General features: G+C 42.4%; 1 protein-coding gene across 10 annotated transcripts in view; it reads right to left on the reverse strand.

Moving 5' to 3' along the window:
- The window catches only part of WDR20 (WD repeat domain 20), a 61,255-nt gene extending 42,101 nt beyond the window's left edge, over positions 1-19,154 (reverse strand). For 4 of the 10 annotated variants that reach the window (XM_034992877.1, XM_034992874.1, XM_034992875.1 and 1 more), the window contains exon 1: positions 18,733-19,154. In XM_034992877.1, the coding sequence (XP_034848768.1) occupies positions 18,733-18,981 (249 nt within the window). In that variant the 5' untranslated portion in view covers positions 18,982-19,154. Of the gene's footprint in view, positions 1-15,941; positions 16,152-18,732 lie in introns of those variants that run through there. The other 6 variants (XR_004677046.1, XM_034992876.1, XM_034992879.1 and 3 more) reach the window with 6 other exon arrangements.
- Positions 19,155-19,156: the final 2 nt, after the last annotated feature.

The raw sequence follows: 19,156 nt of genomic DNA on the forward strand, positions 1-19,156 counted from the left end.
CGAAAATGGGCATGGAGCCTATTTAAAAATAATAATAATAATAATAATAAATAAATATGCCTATGAGAAGTCATAACACCTACATCCTAAATAAAGATTTTCAAACTGAGTTACTTGAGATAACAAATTTCTTTCACTATCCACTCAAAATGTACTGAGTTCTACTACATGTGCCAAGCACTGTTTTAGGCACTGGGGTTTCAGCAATGACGACACTAATCCCTCCTCTTTTGGTTTTAGAAGGTATACAATCAGTAAACAAGTAATCAAATGAGTATCAGAGAGTGATAAGGACAGGGAAGAACCATCAGTCAGCAAAGGGAGTAGGAGACTGAGAACAGAAGGGTGACACCAGTGCATTTCTGGGTAGAGTAACAGAAAGCTTCTTTGACAGGATCGTATTTGGGCAGAGATGTGAAGAAGTGAGGGAGTCAGCCCCGTGGCTGGCCAGGGAAAGGATTCTAGCCAAAGGAAAGTATGAGTGAGGGTCGTGAGGGTCGCTGGACTCCTCTTCAAGGAACAGAATGGAGGGAGGAAGGGAGAGTGTGGTAGCAAATCACACTGGGGGGTTGGGAGAGGGAAGGACCATACTTAATAATGAATTTAGATCTTGTTCTAAGTGACATGAAAAAGCATTAGAAACTTTTCTGCACTGGAAAAATATGATCTGACCTATATTGTTTTAAACATCATTCTGGCTGCCATCAGGAGAGACAGACTATAAGAGGCAAGGGTAGAAGCAGGGAGCCCATTTGGAAATCACCCTCGTAATAATCCAATGAGGAGTGATGCTTCCTTACACTGGAGAGGTAACGATGGAGGTGGGAAGTGATCAGATTCTGGATATATTTTAAGGCAGAGCCAAAAGCCTTTACTGAAGGGTTGGAAGTACACTGAGAAAAAAAAAAAAAAAAGTCACTGGTGACTCCAATTTAGCCCAAGCAACTTTCTACAACGATCTCATAGGTTCATTAAAAAAAAAAAAAAAAAAAAAAGTCACACTTTCATACAAAGCTCAAATACTGTAAAATAGGTTATAAACACCATCAACAGAAAGCAATGTTTATCTGCATTCCAAATTAGGAAGCTGCAGAAGATTTTAAAGTTGAAAAAGAACCCATACCTGGGTTCATTCTCTAAATATTTAATGAGCATCTACACTGCAGGGACCTAAATTAAGCTTAAAATATGTAACAGAGCACCAAAAAAGGACTGGCAGAAAACAAAATATTAACAGCTGCCAGATAAGAATTTTCCAAATATTCTACCATAAACATACCCTACTTTGAACTGTAGAGGGAAAAAACTTTCCCATTCAATGCCACCAATGAGACAAATTACATGGCAAACTTATTAGTAATGAAAGAAAAGTTTTATTCTTTTTTAATGTATTTTTAAAAATTTTATTTATTTTAAGTAATCTCTACAGCCAACATGGGGTTCGAACTCATGACCCCAAGATCAAGAATCACATGCTCTACTGACCAAGCCAGCCCGGGTGCCCCTCTAAGAAAACTGTCTTTTTTTTTTTAAGATTTATCCATTTCAGAGAGACAGAGAGAGTGCGTGCACACACGAGCCAGGGAAAGGCAGAGAGAGAATTCTGGAGCAGACCCCCACTGAGCACGGAGCCCAAAGGATGATGATGATGATGATGATGATGACGACGACTTGGAGCTTGACTCGGGGCTCAATCTCACAACTTGAGCCGAAATCAAGGGCCGGCCACTTAACCGACTGCGCCACCCACGTGCCCCTAAGAAAACTTTTAAAACTGAACAGAGGTCTATTTTCTTCCATGCCTCCACTGGCTGCCAGTGCTAAGGTAAGGTACATGTGGGAGACAGTGTGGGAGAAGAGGGATAGAGGAGTAAGTCAAGGAGAGATGGGGTACACACAACAGCTTGTTATTCTTTAAATGTATTCTCTCACAAAACATAGATGAGAAAGATCAGTAATTGATTCATTAAATGTTAAAAACATTTAACCAAATACCAACCACGTACAAGATGACATGCTTACCATACTAATCTTCCCACTGTCAATAAACAAACGACAAGCCATTTACATGTTATCCATTCATTCACATATTCACAGAGTGCTTGTAAACGCACCAAAAACAGGAGCCAGACACAGGGAGCTCAGGAATGAACTGGATAAAATCAGCCCTCCTGACCTGGCAATCTAGTTTAGGTGGTGGGGCGAGGAGGGACAGTAGATTTCCAATTCAAATTACTTTATTTTTACTGTGACATGTACTAGAGAGATGAGCTGGTAGAGGATAAGAGGAAACCTGACCTAGTCCAGGGGCCAGGGTAAGAGGCTTGGACAAAAACTGACAGAGAAGCAAAGATATGCAGTAGTAGGGATTAAATGGGTGAAGGGCAGGGAGTGGGAAGGACCTTCCTCCCAAGGGAAGCAGCACGTGAGACTGCAGCAGGAAGGGTAGGAAAAGTCTGATCAGAGGAGTGCAAAGGAAGGCAGTGAGGCAGAAGATACAGTGAAGGGAAGAGGGGACGGAAGGTAAGCAGGGACCAGCTCATGCAGGGCCTGGTGGTAGGCCATGTCAGACATTTTGTTCTCCATGTTGAAAGCAACTCAAACCACTGAAAGATCTGAGGCTGGAGTGGCCATTAGATTCACTTTTTAAAGATCAGGCTGGCTACTGTATAGAGGGTAAGTTAGAGGGGAGCACAGGCACAGCAGAGGGCCAGCCGGAGACCTGCCTGCTGCCAGGGGAGACCGTGAGGGCAGGGAAGGTCTACTTCGGAGATAAAATCATCTGGGATTCCCGGGGCACCCCCACTGGCTCAGCCGGAAGAGAATGGGACTCTTGACCTCTGGGGTCATGAGTTCGAGCCCCAAGTTGGATGTAGAGATTACTAAAAAAAATAAACTTAAAAAAAAAAAAATCAACTGAGTTTCCTGACAGAGGGAAAGTAGGTAGGCGAGAGAGGCAGGCAGAGAAGAAAGTGTCGTGGACAACAATGAAAGAGAAATCATTTAAAAGGACCAAAAAAACACACTGAAAACAAAAATTACATAAATTAGTTGAAAATAAGGAATAGGAAGACATTCCACACAAATACTAACAAAAATAAACTCATTTCCAACCCTCAAAACAGAATTTTGAGGAAATTAGACATGATCAGGAGTTCATATACCAACACAAAGAACAATCTACAAAGAATCACAATTCTGAATTTAATATAAGGCAAAAAATGATAGAGAAATTGCCAAGTTCAGAATGACAGTGAGATACTTAGCACACCTATCAGAAATTGATAAATAAGGCAGTCAAAAATACTGTAAAGAGATGGACAATGTGAACAGCATTAAAAACCTGAACACTCACGCACACAGATATATCATCTTGAGCCTCATATACGTTTAAAAAAAAAACCACACATTTTTTAAAAAGATTTTTTTCTAGAGAGAGAGAACAAGAGCACATGCGTACACATGTGCAGGATTCAGAGGGGGGGCAGAGGGAGAGAATCTTCTAGCAGATTCCCCATTGAGCATGGAGCCCGATGCAGCCTGATCCCACGACCTTGAGACCCCGAGACCACGACCTGAACTGAAACCAAGAGTCGGATGCTTAACCGACTGAGCTGCCCAGATGCCTGAGAATATATTCTTTTAAAAACACATGGAACATGTTAACTGGATCACAAAGAAAGGTCTCATCACATTTCAAATAGCTGATATCAAAAAACATATTCTCTGACCATACAATGAAAATAAGCTGCAAAATTAAACACCATGAACAGAAACTAAAAAAACACCTGCTTAGAAATTCAAGTGTAAAGAGGGAATAAAAATGGAAATAACGAAATATATTTAGATCTTAATATTACCACGTATCTAACACATAGAAGACTGCTAAAGTAATCCTTAGAAGAAATTCTACAGCTTTGAACACATCATTTTAAAACAAAAGAAGGGCTGAAAACCTATGTTGTAAATTCAGAAAGCTAGGAAAAGAGTAAACCTAAAAAAAAAAAAAAAAAGAAAGGAAATAAAGATTACAACAGATATTAAACAGAAAACCAATAGTAGCTGATTCTTTGAAACAACATTTTAACTAAGGAACTCTTGCAAGTCTGTTCAAGAAACATTTAAAGTAAGGATGAGAAGGTGAAGCCCAGCTGGTGACTGAGCCCAGCAGCTGCCCAGGTACCCCGAGCAGGCCACAGCTCTGCAGAGGAGGGGAGCCCAGTTCCAGCCCGGTGATGCCCATATCCACCACCACAGACAGATGGTCCGGACAGCAAAAGGCGCTGGCAAAAGTCACTGTCAAGAGGAAGATCTGGGGCTGATGGTGACAGAGACGGAGCTTTCTGGAGCACATGCACTCTTTGTTTCAACAGCCCTCACAACTGGATTCATGCTTTCAAGGGAATACCCACTGGATTTATTTACTGCAATAAATACTTTTTCCTTTGGGGAGGGGGCGGAGAAAGGCATAAACAAACAATTTTAGAAAACAGAAAGACTTATAATAGGAGTGAGAAAGGAAAAGGGAACAGTCCAGTTCCAGATGACGTGGGGTAGAAGGAACTGGCAAAGACGAGAAAATACTGAATGGCTAGAGAGGGGTGGGCCAGAAACGCAGAAAAAGCGTCACGGCCGGGAGTGTTTCAAAGAAGAGACAATGATCAGCTATTTCAATGCCGCTGAAGAGAGGGCAAGGAAGCTACAGGCCGCATGGTATCTGTAGATTTGGCAGCAGGATGTTGAGTAACCAGTATCCTGGAGAAATTAGAAGGGTGGGAGCCAAGGTCACATTGGAGCAGAAGGACAAACATTTCTATCTGAATTAGTCATTTTGGGGCTGAAGCAGATTCAGCTGCTGCTAAGACCCAGAGCGTCACTATGGGAGTCAGTGCCAGGGGTGGACTAGAGGAGGTCGCTGGGAGGGGACATGGAAGCCAAGATACCAAGGAGCCCAGGTGCCTCCAGGGTCCTGTGGTGGACATAAAACCACCCAAGATGACAGCAGAACTGGAATGGAAAGGAAGGCTGTGAAGCGGGTACCGAAGTCTTCAATGAGCAGAGGTGACCATAAGTCAGTATAAGGCTATAAGAAAGAGGGAAAAGCAGATGAGTCTAAATGGGCAGAAGCTCCAAAGGAACCCCAGAGATGAGTGGCCAATGGACCTACACTTAATCAGTGCTCCACTTGGAGTACAGCAATTGGGACTCTGCTTTTCCAGCTCTACCTGCACCCCACTTTCTGAGCAATAGGGGAAATGCAAACTGCTTCCCTGTCAAAGAAAGCCCTGAGCATAATACCCACCATTTTTTAATTAGTTGAGTTAATACTGCCCTCAGTCTTGCTAGTTACATGCACTCCTATTCCAAAATCCAGAGGAAAGAAAAGTGCAATGTCGGGTGTTGTGCAGTTCCTATAATTAAGCAGGAAGAAGTTAAAGGAACTGGAAGGGACAGTATGATCAATTTTGTCCAGGACACAGGACAAGGAAGATGTAGCTTCCAAACCAAGATGATCAAGACACTAGCCACAGCCTCCTCCTGGGTTAGCCCAGAACAGCATAAAATTCGAGGCTGAGACTAATTTCTAAGTGTCTCTCAACAAAAGCAAAAGGGGTTGGCAACCCTGCTTCTGTGAGCTTTGGTAACTAACAGCGACCATATCTGCCTTGTGACAGGGATTTTGAAAGATCATCTAATTTACTCAAGTAAATCCTTAGAGGACTATAATCTCAACCAACTCATTCATTTAAAATCGACACAATGTGCCTATTATGTACAGGCACTGTGATGGATATGGATGAATAAGATGGTTTCTGCCCTCAAGATTTCAGTCTAGTGGGGGAGACAGAGAGATCCAAACAAAAAATTCCAAATTGTGTGAAAAAGTGGGAGGACATTCATAGTAGTCAAACAGCAAGATCAAAGGAAAGAGAGGTCTCTAAACCACACAGGAGCACAGCCCAGCCCAAGTGGTCCTCCAACTACAGTGTATCTTCCCTGTTTTACTGATGTATCTTACCATGAGCTCAAGGAAAAAACTGTTACATCTGGTTTCTAATACCTCAGCCAGCATAAGACCCTCAGTGTAGTTTGCATCTCTAGATCTATTCTCCTGTCTGCTATCTACTCACACTGCAGCTCCAGAGTGGGCTCCAGGGCAATCAGGGTATTATATAATCCAATGTCCTTGCGAAAGGTCAGTCAGTACCTGTTTCTTCTTGCTAAAGGCCACAGGAATGGGCTGGTAATCCAATCTGGGGCAACAGGTCAAAGAAAGAGGTTTGCTGGGGGCTTCAACGAAACAATCTTTCTTATTCTTCCGAGAAAATGTCTAGAAGTGCTCTTAACTCTCACCCTGGATACTGGCTCTTACTCTGGACCATGTGTCACAGAAATGTGAAACCTAGACCTCCTCCACAATTTTGCCACTTAGGCCAGGCTGGCATTCAGTGGAAAGCAGGACCAAGCAAATCTCAGCAAAACTGAGCACTGAGCTGGCACCCCAATCAAACCATGCCTGCAGCCCACCTTACCTCTGGAATATTCAACGACATAAGCCAACGCATCCCCTTTAAAGTTTTAACTAGTTTGAGCTGGGTTTCCTGTTACTTACAAACCGAAACATCCCTAACATTATAATTTATTTGGAAGTACACTAAATCGTAAAATCTACTAATGAATCACCATCCACCAGCTCCTTTGACAGCACACGTCCATGTTCACCTCTTGCTTCTAGAAAAGTCTTTGTTAAGCCTAACTCTCAAATATTTAAATATAAATCTTTTCCCTCTTCTTTAAATCTTGGAGAATGACAACTAGTTAACACCTAAATAATAAAATCACGGCTCTAATTTATCCATAAAAATTTACAAATTTATAAATTAACTACAAAAAATATGAAAATTATCCAAGGCAAAAAGAAATACACACACACACACTCACTCACACACACACACCCCTACGCAAAGTTACAAGACAGATGAAAAATGAAAGAAAAAAAATCCCTTATTCGTATCACAAAGAGCTAATCTCTCCAATATCCAGAGAGCTCCTTTTTAAAAAAATCAAAGATAGGGGCGCCTGGGTGGCTCAGTCGTTAAGCGTCTGCCTTCGGCTCAGGTCATGATCCCGGGGTCCTGGGATCGAGCCCCGCATCGGGCTCCCTGCTCTGTGGGGAGCCTGCTTCTCCCTCTCCCGCTCCCCCTGCTTGTGTTCCCTCTCTCGCTGCGTCTCTCTCTGTCAAATAAATAAAATCTTAAAAAAAAAAAAAAATCAAAGATATCTAACAATCCAACACAAAAAATGGGCAAGGGATATGAAACAGTTCATAGAAAAATGGAAATACATTCCATTCTTATATATAGAAAGATGCTCAACCATTCTCATCACAAGGGAAAAACAAACAAAAATAACACTAATTTCTCACCTACCAGATCAAATGCAAGTTAGCAACATGCCCTATTAGCGAAGCTGTGGTGAAACAGGTACTCTCATGTGTGAGTACAGAATAGTACAACCCCTCCCCATGGAGGGCGATTTGATGATATCTATTAAAAATATATATGCAGGGACGCCTGGGTGGCTCAGTCGGTTAAGCGTCTGCCTTCGGCTCAGGTCATGATCCCAGGGTTCCAGGATCGAGTTCCACAGCAGGCTCCTTGCTCAGGGGAGAGCCTGCTTTTCCCTCTGTCTGCTTGCGAGTGTGAGCGCACTCTCTCACTCTCAAATAAATAAATAAAATATTTAAAAAAATAATATATATATATACACACACACACACACACACACATATTTGACCCAGCAGTAACCTCTTCCAGAAATATATCCTGTAAATATACCTGCCTCCATGCAAAATAATATACATGCGAAGTTATTTACTGCAGCATTATTTGTAATAAAAAGAGATCAACAATCAAGAATCATCTATTTAAATAAATGTGATATATATCCACAGCATGGAGTATAAAGCAATTATAAGAAAGAGTGAAGAAGCTCTCTGTTTACTAATATGGCAATCTCCAATAGGTATCATTAAACAGAAAAAAACAAGGTACAAAATATCATACACAGTATGCTCACTCAACTTCTCTGCTCAAATGTCATCTTATTCTTACAGCAACAGAGGACGAGTCAAAAACAAATAAAATGATTATAAGGAGAGGAAGGGAACTTTGCAGGGAGGACAGAAATGGAAGCTAAACCTCTCTGAACAGAACCTTGCTTTATGATTCTGATATTGGAACCACATATTTTATATAATCAAAACACAACATTAAATGTATTTCCTAATAGATTTACTGAGGAATAACTGATCTACAAGGAATTGCACATATTAAATGTATACATTTGATGAGTTTGATGTATGCAAACACCTGTGATACCATCACCGTAACCAAGGTAACAGACACACCCAACGCCTCCCAAAGTCTCCTTACATCTCTTCATTTTTGTTTCTGTTTTTGTGGTGAGAACACTTAACATGCGATCTATCCTCTTCACATTATGAAGTGCACGGGACCATGTTGTTAACTACAGGCACTATGGTGTACAGCAGATCTCTAGAATTACTCATCTAGCATAAATGAGACTTATACAAAATTAAACTTAAAAACAATCCCTCATGGGGTGCCTGGGTGGCTCAGTCGTTAGGCGTCTGCCTTCGGCTCAGGTCATGATCCCAGGGTCCTGGGATCGAGCCCCGCATTGGGCTCCCTGCTCGGCGGGAAGCCTGCTTCTCCCTCTCCCACTCCCCCTGCTTGTGTTCCTGCTCTCGCTGTCTCTTTCTCTGTCACAAAAAAAAAAAAAATCTTTAAAAAAGAAAAACAAAAAACAATCCCTCATGATCTAAAACTGGATTATGGTAACAGTTGTGCAACTTGGTAAGTTTGCTAAAAGTCACTGAATTATACGCTTAAAATAGATGGCAGGAAGGTACAATAATTTTGCTGGAATAAGTCTGAAGAAGCAGTGAAAGAACTAAAGAAAGCCAGGAAGGACCAATGCCTCTCCAACCTCAGTGAGCACCCGAACTACCTGGAGACCCTCACAGAAAGCAGATTTTGGGGGCGCCTGAGTGGCTCAGTCGGTTGAGCGGCTGCCTTCGGCCCGGGTCATGACCCCGGGGTCCTGGGATCAGGTCCCGCATCGGGCTCCTTGCTCGGCGGGGAGCCTGCTTCTCCCTCTCTCTCCCTCTGCTGTGCTCTCTCTGTCAAATAAATAAAACCTTTAAAAAAATGAATTTTAGAAAGCAGATTTTGATTCACAAAGCCTGGAATGAGGCCTAATTCTGTACTTCCCACAAGTTCCCAGGGGAGACACTGATGACACTGGTCTGTGCGCCACACTTTGAGGGTCCAGACAACTTGGAGGAGCTTTGCTCTAAGCAGCAGCTGAGAAATTGGGGCAGTAGCTGCCAGAGGCAAAGGACGGGTACCAAGTGGGTGAGGGCCCCCAAGGGCTTTTTCTTCCCTTTTGCTGTAGGAGTTGACTGAGCCAGGGTTAGGACTGAGAGTGAGTGCAAAGGGGTTATAAGGACTAATCACAGCATTTAAAACAGGAGTATCCTGGACAGAGTGGCAATGTAGCAGGAGCCAAATCATTGAGAAATGACGGGAAGCGATGAGGGTCCAACAGGGATGGTGCTGATACAATCTGATGACCTGAAAAGGACCATATGCTAGGAGGAGTCCTGCAGGATGACAATATACTAACGTAATACATTACCTCAGAAGCAGTACCAGAAGAAAGAAAATACATTAAAAAACCATTTTAAAAACCACACTAAGAGTCCTGGAAGCTACGACATAGCCAACTTTTTTTTTTTTTTTTTAAGATTTTATTTATTTATTTGAGAGAGCGAGCACAAGCGGGGGGAGGGGCAGAAGGAGAGGGAGAAGCAGACTCCCCACCGAGCAGGGAGCCTGACACGGGTCTCCATCCCAGGACCCTGGGATCACGACCTAAGCCAAAGGCAGACGCTTAACTGACTGAGCCACCCAGGAGCCCCTATAGCCAACATTTAAAGGCTCACTGTGAAAGAAGATAATCTTGCCCTCTAATCAAGCCTTGCTAAAGCTTCAACCCTCACAGTGACTCTCAGAGGAGCCATGCCACACCTTCAGGCCTTGGGCCTCTAGTTGTCTTGGTTTAGAATCCCTTCCCCCTTCAGCCCAACCACCCATCAGAATTCAGTTCAAATGTCACCTTGTTAAAACCTCTCTAAGTTCCCACTGCAACTGAGACAAACATCACACTGTAACATTGTATTATAATCATCTATGATCTGAACGAGTGAAACACTCTTACAAGAGTCAATCTTGTAAGTACTTCTTGTATTCCTCCCTCTAGTTAGGGCAGCAATAGCAAAGGAATGATCCAGAAGGAAAAGAAAAGCAACACAAGACATATCCAACTTAGAATTCTAGATAATCAGCTGCTGAGTAAAAAGCAGCCACAAGAGGTCTTCTTCATGGAGCTAGAAGTGTCACCTAACAGGACAGGAGAGACCTATCACTCTTATATTCAATCACACACAACATAGGAGGAAAGGTAAGCCAAGACTTATCAAAATCAGGGTGCTTAAACTTCCTGTGCCATGGCTTCCTTCTCACAATGATGTTTTTAAATACAAAAGATTACAAAGGAGATCAATTATTAAAATAGTTATTAAACAAATTTAGGATCTTTAAAAGTTTCATTTCCCACTGAATAATGAGCTATAGTGCAGATCCACTAACTACTGTAATTTCAAAGTAGTGATGAGTGCGACATCTGATAAATCTGCAACAATCATAATGTGATATGCAAACACCTGTGGTTTTCACTGGTGATAGTCACAAGTCTGTTACTACTGTGATTTGTTGCCTAGATCCATAATTGGAAGGACACGTTGAAATTCAGTTAAGAGTTTTTCCCCATCTAGGCTAATACATCCCCTAAACCCTATTCAGATTAAGAAGCACTAATAAGTGAATATTGTCTAAAATAATAGACACCATCTGCACATCTACCACTACTTACTTGTCCATCTCACCATTAAATTATAGGCACTTTAGGCCAGGGACTATGTCTTACTTGTCTTTGGGTCTACACATCCCATGAATGTCAGCTGAATGAGTAAGTCATTTATTGTTCCACTGGACTGTGAACTCCTTGATGGCAGAGATTCTGTCTCAACAACACAAACCAACCACTCCATAAATCTTGATAGAATGAGTAAGTGTGTGAATAACTTATTTTCCTCTGTTGGATGATAATCCTCTCAAGGTCAGGGATCATGTCTCATAATTCTTTGATTTCCCATAGTCTAGTCTACTGCTTTTTACACAAAACCACTCAAGTATTTACTAAATGACACATTAAGACAAGACAGAGTCTCTGAGATGAAGATCAAAGTAAGTGAAGAGATGAGCCCATGTACCAGCTCTGCTGTGCCAGGAGGAAAAGGTGCAGTACAGCAGTGAGGCGGGCGTAGCCAAGCAAGGGAAGACGGATCCAGGCCACAGAGATCATCCACAATGTGGTTACTTGAGAATATGCTCAAGTATTCCCATTCTTGCTTTTAAAACATAAAAACCTTATAAATTCCTTCCTCATCAGTCAGTCTTGCTTGTTCTTTTTTTTTTTTTTTTTTAAGATTTTATTTATTTATTTGACAGAGAGAGACACAGCAAGAGAGGGAACACAAGCAGGGGGAGTGGCAGAGGGAGAAGCAGGCCTCCCGTGGAGCAGGGAGCCCAACGCGGGGCTCGATCCCAGGACCCTGGGACCATGACCTGAGCCGAAGGCAGACGCTTAATGACTGAGCCACCCAGGCGCCCCGAGTCTTGCTTCTCTTTTATAAAGTCTACATTTTTCTACTGCTACAAGATAAGATAAAAGTTTAGCAAAGATTGATTTGGCATGTTTTTAGTAAAATATACCCTACTTAAAAGAAAATCCATATTACAAAATAGAATTGAGAATGCAAAACATGACTCAATTTACAATTTGCCAACTGGCAGAGAAGTTGTGAAGTTGAGAAAAATGCTACAAGGTAAGAGCAATTGCCAACTCAACCTCAATCAGAAACAAAGATAAAGCATTTCTGAAATTAGAAATACAAAGATATAAGTTTTAAAATTTAAAAAAATGTGATCTGTACACAACATTACAGGGCAAATCATCTGTGTGAAATCCAATCCAATATTCTTCTCCTTCTAGGCAGAGAAATACTTCTCCACTTCACCTTTACTCCTTAACTCCACTCGATACTTGCATTGCTTACACCATGTGCACAGCACATGCCTTTACTTTATATTACAATTATCAGTACAAAAATACAAGCCCCTTACAGGCAGAAGTATCTTACCTCACCCTCACATCATCCACGACAGCAGTACCTTGTAAATAATAGCTCTGCAATAAACACTTAATGAATGAGGATTATTTTTTTACATTTTATTTTCTTGAGAGAGAGTGCAAGCGAGCAAGAGCTGGGGGTGGGGCAGAAGGAGAAGTAGACTCCCCACTGACCAAGGAGCCTGACTTGGGGCTCGATCCCGGGACCCTGAGATCAGGACCTGAGCCGAAGGCAGACGCTTAACCAACTGAGCCACCCAGGCGCCCCAGATTATTTTTTTCAAAACAAGACATACCTTGTACTGTTATAAATAATAGATGCCAAATGTTCAGAGAATAAGGTAACTTATCACTGATATTCCCAGATAATTTAAAACGTCCTGAAAATGAAGATGAAGAATGTCTACCAATTAAAGTTATTTCTGTTTTGTTTTAAAGTTGTTTCTGTTTACTCCTAAATAACCAAACAGGACATTTCATATTTCTACACAAACTAACCTCACTGAAATATAAATAAAATTGTTCTCTAAGACATGAAACATCAGACTACAAAAATCTTCACATTTATTTTTAAAACAAGGTTCTTTAGGCAGATAGCCAAACTAGTCAGTGATAAAATCCACAATGTTTTGATTCTTGCTCAAGTTTTCTACCAAAGCACAATAAGTATTTAAATAAATGAAGTCACTAAGCTAACTCAACAATAATAAACATAGGTGACAAGTTTCTTGAGGGCAGAGACTTTGTCTCTACCCAGCATCTAGAACAGTACCTCCTATCTCATAAGCATGCCCTGCAAATATTTGCTAAAACAATGACATTCCTGACTATCTCATGGATTTCACAGACATATTCCGAGAGCTTCTTACCATTGCTCATATCCACCCACTCTGTCCTTCAAAATCTCATCAGTCCTCCTCTTCAAGGTCAAGAGAACCAAGGTATCATATGAAAGTTTCTCTGGCCTGCTCTAAGTGATAAATGAAAATGCTTTCCCCTTAGTATATAAAATGTGATAGTCAAATAACTAAGCAATTATCAATATTTCAGAAGACATTAAGTAGCCCTTAATGGAAAAAAAACTACAGGTTTCCATTCAACTCCATGTATGCCCTACTAAATTAAGTATAAAATTTCTCAAGGTAAATTTGATATAAAAAGTTCTAATCTTCCATGCCTCTTTCTTTTTTTTTTTTTTTTTAATACTTTATTTATTTATTTGACAGAGAGAGAACACAAGCAGAGAGAGTGGGAGAGGGAGAAGCAGGCTTCCCGCCGAGCAGGGAGCCCAATATGGGGCTCGATCCCAGCGCCTGGGATCATGACCTGAGCCGAAGGCAGACACTTAACGACTGAGCCACCCAGGCGCCCCCTTCCATGCCTCTTTCTAAACTAGAAATGGGTAGCAGAGAGATGTGAGAATTACAAATGTAGTGAAGGGTGTGAACGTGACCTTCTCTGGAGCAGGCCAGAATCTAAAACCAGCCTGTGGGAAAAACCTTTGAAAGGCTTCTAGGTCACCTTCCCACACAAAGCATGAATTCCTCAGTCACTGACAGGTGGTCCTACAGTCTTTGAGAGAGACAGATTATCTCCCACACAGAATGCTCATTCTCTCCCAAGTCAACCCATTGCACTCCTGGTTAATTCTGGCTCTGAAAATATTTGAGCTGTTATTATATGACTCTTCTTCTGGCCCCAGCTTCATGTCAACACAATGAGTACAAAGCCTTTTCTAGCATAAAGACCTAGAATCACATGTTCCACTTGCTTTCACAATACACCCCACTCCTCAATTCCCATTCAATGAGTAGGCAATGAATCCAAGACATGAAGACGTCTTCCCAGTAGAAAGATGGATTTATTTTCATAAAAAACTATTGAGCACAGACTCCTACAACCTTAAGAGCTGTGAAAAGGCCTTGGAAGCCATCTAATTCTACTCCTCTCCCTTCTATGGTAGGAATTGCTTCAATAACATCTCTGGGCAACACATTTGTGTCCCAGAATCTTAAGATGGGAGGGGGAAAAATGTCTCTTTAATGTTAAGTAGTTCTAAGTATAGTTTTTAAAAGTTATCTGTTAGTACATAGATTTGGTAGGTAACATGGTTTGATAGAAACAGATCAAAAGTAATGTGTCACTTAGTTACTTTCTATTACTTCATGGTCTCTTGCTATACAATTTCCCAGTTGTAAGAAAGCTAAATTTGTTACCTACTAACAATAATTTTAAAATGTCTTTACAAAGATGTGAGCCACTAAAAATACCCATTACTTGGAAGCCCAAAATTAAATAGGTTCTTTAGCTCGTGAAGATCTTTTTAGAAGTATGACATATGAGGCGCCTGAGTAGCTCAGTCAGTTAAGCATCCACTCTTGATCTCAGCTCAGGTCTTGATCTCAGGGTCGTGAGTTCAAGCCCTGTGTTGGGCTCCATGTCAGCGTGGAGCCTACTTTAATTAATTAATTAATTAATTAATTAAAAGTATGGCATAGATGGACACTGATACTTTATCCAGTCATTCACTCAACAAATAAGTACTAAGGGCCTACTTTAGCTGGACACTGTGCTGGGCACTAGGAAAATAGTGAAAGCAGAAAACACATGGTCTCTCTCCTCTAAAGGAGCTTTGTTCATAAAAAAGATTATCACCCAGAGAATTACAAATTGAGAAAAGTGCTAGAAAGGCAAAGTTCAGGATGCTATGAGAACATGTAGTAAGGAAAACTGATATAGCCTGGGAATTCAAAGCAGGATATACTACAGAAGTGATGTTTAAGCTGGGATCTGAACAGTGGCCATTCACATTTATGTAAAAACAGATCTCATAAAATGAAAGGGTTGGTCCAATAAACCCAGCTACCTTTGGCATCTTTATCCTAAAACAACCTCTTTTTTAAAAAAAAGGAAAGCCGGGGTGCCTGGGTGGCTCAGTGGTTAAGCATCTGCCTTCAGCTCAGGTCATGATCCCAGGGTCCTGGGATCAAGCTCCGCATCAGGCTCCCTGCTCAGCAGGATGCCTGCTTCTCCCTTTCCCACTCCCCCTGCCTGTGTTCCCTCTCTCACTGTCTCTCTCTCTCTCCCTCTCTCTGTGTGTGTCAATCTAAAACCAGCCTGTGGGAATCTTAAATCTTAAAAAAAATAAAGTAAAATAAAAAAATAAGAAAAGGAATGCCAAGTATTCTATAAAAAGGTTTAAAGGCTAGGGGTGCCTGGGTGGCTCAGTCGGTTAAGCGTTTGCCTTTGGCTCAGGCCATGATCCTGGGGTCCTGGCACGGAGCCCCACGTCTGGCTCCCTGCTCAGTGGGGAGTCTGCTTCTCCCTCTCCCTCTGCCGCACCCCCCTGCTTGTGCTCTCTTGCTCTTTCTCTCTCAAACAAATAAAACCTTCAAAAAAAAAAAAAAGGCTTAAAGGCTAGGAATTGATATTTCTTTGGAGAGAAGGATAGGGTCATACTCTACTGTGGATACCCCACCTGGTATAATTATCACCATTGTAGTCACTAAAATCTTGGCTGAAATGATTAGTGTCAGTGTTAAATCAATGCTCACATTATCTGCAGTTAAGCAAAATAAATTCATAAAACTACATTTCCTTACACAAGAAACTCCATTCCGAACTTCAACTGTGAAAAGAAGATGCTTTCTTGTACCTCACAGGATTGCTATCAAGATTCGATGAGAAAATATATGGCAAAATGCTGGGGCAGATCTTGAAATGGTTGGAGGATATGGCATCCGTGCGATCAAAAAGCTTGATCGGTCCCTTCTCACTATGACAGTTCTTTAGATTCAGCTTGCTTCATTTTCCTGACCATGAGAAGAAAAAAAAAAAAACAACTGTAACACAGGTTTGCACTCCTTCTCTAGCCTTGGTTTTCTCCACGAGGGTGAGACTGCAAAACTCAAAGGTCCCCTCTAGCTCTAGACACTGACCTGCACATCTTTTTAAAGGGCCACTCCTTGCCTCACATTTGAGACTACCTCCTCAACCACTCCATTCCCCCATGACTCCATACTTCCTCTCAGGAATGGCAGCACATAGTTCATGATTTAAGTTTCTCAAAGACCTATTTTCTACTTATTTTACAGGCAGATTTAAGTCGAATGTATGCATCCAAATTAGACCTTCTGAATGATCCAAATGACTGTTGTAAAACTTTGTATGCCCCAATGAAAAAAATGAGTAACAACAGTCAAAATGACCAACTGTCAAGAACAGAGTTATAACTCCTAATCCCAAAAAGTAAATTTTGGTTTTCTGAGTAAGGAAAATTATCTGCTCCATTTTAAAATCAGAAAAGACAGTCTCAGAAACAATCACTTATACTCAGAAATAACAATAAATACATGCAAACTCATTCACGGAAAACAATTTTTAAAAAAAATTACAATGGCTAGAAGAGAACTAAAATGTCCACCATACAATGCTGTAAGATGTTACCGCATGCAAATGAAATTTTACAAAAGAAGTTACAGTGCTCAAATTAATTATGTAGCCAAAGACAAATCTACATGTTTAAGATTTTTCTTGTTTAAAATAATTTTGGAGTGTGGTCTTGAAAAGCTCTCCTACTTTTCACCTTCATCAAATAGCATCCCAACTAAGAGAACCCAACTATGATACTTCCAGGCAAGAGACCTGTTTTGATGATGCAAACCAAGGCCGCAAGGGTAACGTTGGCACTAGTAATTGCTGATAAATTCAGCTGTTAGGCACGTTTAAAATTTTATATAAATTTTAGTAACTTAAAATTCTAAACTTATTTCCAGAGAAAAAGTTGATCCTTTCAGTCCTAGGAACAGTGGCAAGATAGCAGCTTCCTGTTTGACACTCTTAATGCTTATTTTAACCATATTTTACATCTACCGAGTGTTTCAAGCTTTAAAGTTCATCAGAGTTAGTATATTATAAATTACAACTTGAGTACTGCAATGTTCTCTTTTTAAAGAGAAGCAAACAGGAGTTAAAGAACTCATCCAAGGTCACCCAACAAGTCAGCAAAAAAGTTGGGAGCAGGACTAAAACTTCAGTTCCTAGACTACTAACTACCTCACACTTTCCCAATTACAAAAAAGAAAAAACGAAATCAAGCGATTTACTTTCAGTAACAACAGCATACCGCAAAAACAATATAGAGCGCTTATCACAAACAGTAACCAAAAAGATGCACCTTGAACAAAGGAGACCGCTTGCTACTTCTGGATACGACTGCCATGTCCCTAGTTCTTGAAACCAACGAAAAACTTACTGCTTCTGGATATATTACATCCTAGAGAATGTTCACTCTTCAGTATGTACAATGTGCTTTCACACTAACCAAACATCTATAAATTAATGTTACCACCTTTTTCCATGCCTAGGTGCTGTGGGACGCATCAATTTCCTCACTCTTCCAAAAGTCAAGTCAAAGACCACACTTCTCAAAAATAAGCAGTTCTCAATGAGAACATAGTTACATAGCCAATAAAGGAAAAGCTCTAATGAGTTGCTTCTTTTGAAGAGGTATTTTTAAAGGATGATTATATGCTTCACAGAATTAATGTTAAGTCGCCCGCCAACAAGAAAAATGATTCTTGTAAAGTAGCTTTTAAGGCTTATGCCTCCCTGTTTGGGACATAGTCTGACTTGTTGGACAAGAATGATCTGGGCACGCTCACACAGAACCCCTATGAACCAGCCAGCTTAGTTCACTGAAAACGTCATCTCGACCTCCCAACTGTAGTACTCCGTCTTTCCCATACTATAAGGGCCAAGATGACCCTCTTCAACAATCTCTCAGGAGAAGGTTCCCTGGCGGAGAAAGTGACAGCCTTCCTCCTGATGTTTCTGGGGAAGGTGTTAACACCAGAAAGAGAGGCTCCTAGGAAGTGTCAGTGCGGTGGAGCAGCCCTCGGTTCCGAGCAGGTCCTTTCTGACCTAGTCTCAAGTCCTCCGCCTCCAGCCCGGATTCCGCCTTACAGACCTTCCCAAGCCGCCCGCGCCCCTGTTCTCTAACCCGGAGCGAGACTCCCAACTCTCCCGGGAGGCGAGGCAGTCTAAGCAGACAAGACGGCCACCCCACCTCTTCCGGGGACTCGCAGGCCCGCTCCCTGGCCGTATCAGAGCCTGACGGACCCTGCCAGAGAGAAGGCGGCCGGCCCGTTCCGGGGCCTCCCCGACGGAACCCCGCACCCCACGGTCCCTCCCCACAGCCTCCACCCCTTCGCAACGCCACCCTCCTCACTCGCGAATCCCCCTTCCTCAGGAGCACCCCAGTGGAGTTACCGGCCCACTCAAAAGTAAGAGCGACCGCCACTCCTATCGGTCACCCTGGCCCCCACTGTCACCGCCCTGCTCCCGGCCTCTGCCCACGCCGCTGGCGGGCCCCAGCGACGCCCGGGTCGGTACCTTGCGGACCCCCTTGTAGATATAAAAGTAGAGCTCCCGGCCCACATTGAAGCAGAGGCGGTCGCCGTTGCCAGACTGGTCGTTGAGGTTTACGAAGGAGACGCGGACGGGGTTGGATCCCTGCGAGTTGAAGGGCACCCGGTTGGGCCGGCTGTACTCCGAGTGCGGCAGCAGCTTGTACAGACCTTCCCGAGTGGTGAATTGGGTCTTAATCTCGTTCATCTCCTTCCCTCCTCCCTCCGTCGCCATCTTGGAAAGCAGCGTTCATCCTGCCCTAAGTGCCCGGATCACGCCCACCGCGCAGGCGCCGTCCCGGGCTCTTGTTCTCTCCCCCCTCCCCCGCCTCTTCCTCCTGGCCCCTCCCACTCGCGAGTCGGCCCCGCGGAGGCCGGCCGAGGGGCAGGGGCGGGCTTGTTTACGGCCC

Source organism: Mirounga leonina, unplaced genomic scaffold (genome assembly GCF_011800145.1).
Source record: "Mirounga leonina isolate KUSES-001 unplaced genomic scaffold, KU_Mleo_1.0 Mir_82, whole genome shotgun sequence".
In the NCBI taxonomy this organism is placed as follows: domain Eukaryota; kingdom Metazoa; phylum Chordata; class Mammalia; order Carnivora; family Phocidae; genus Mirounga; species Mirounga leonina.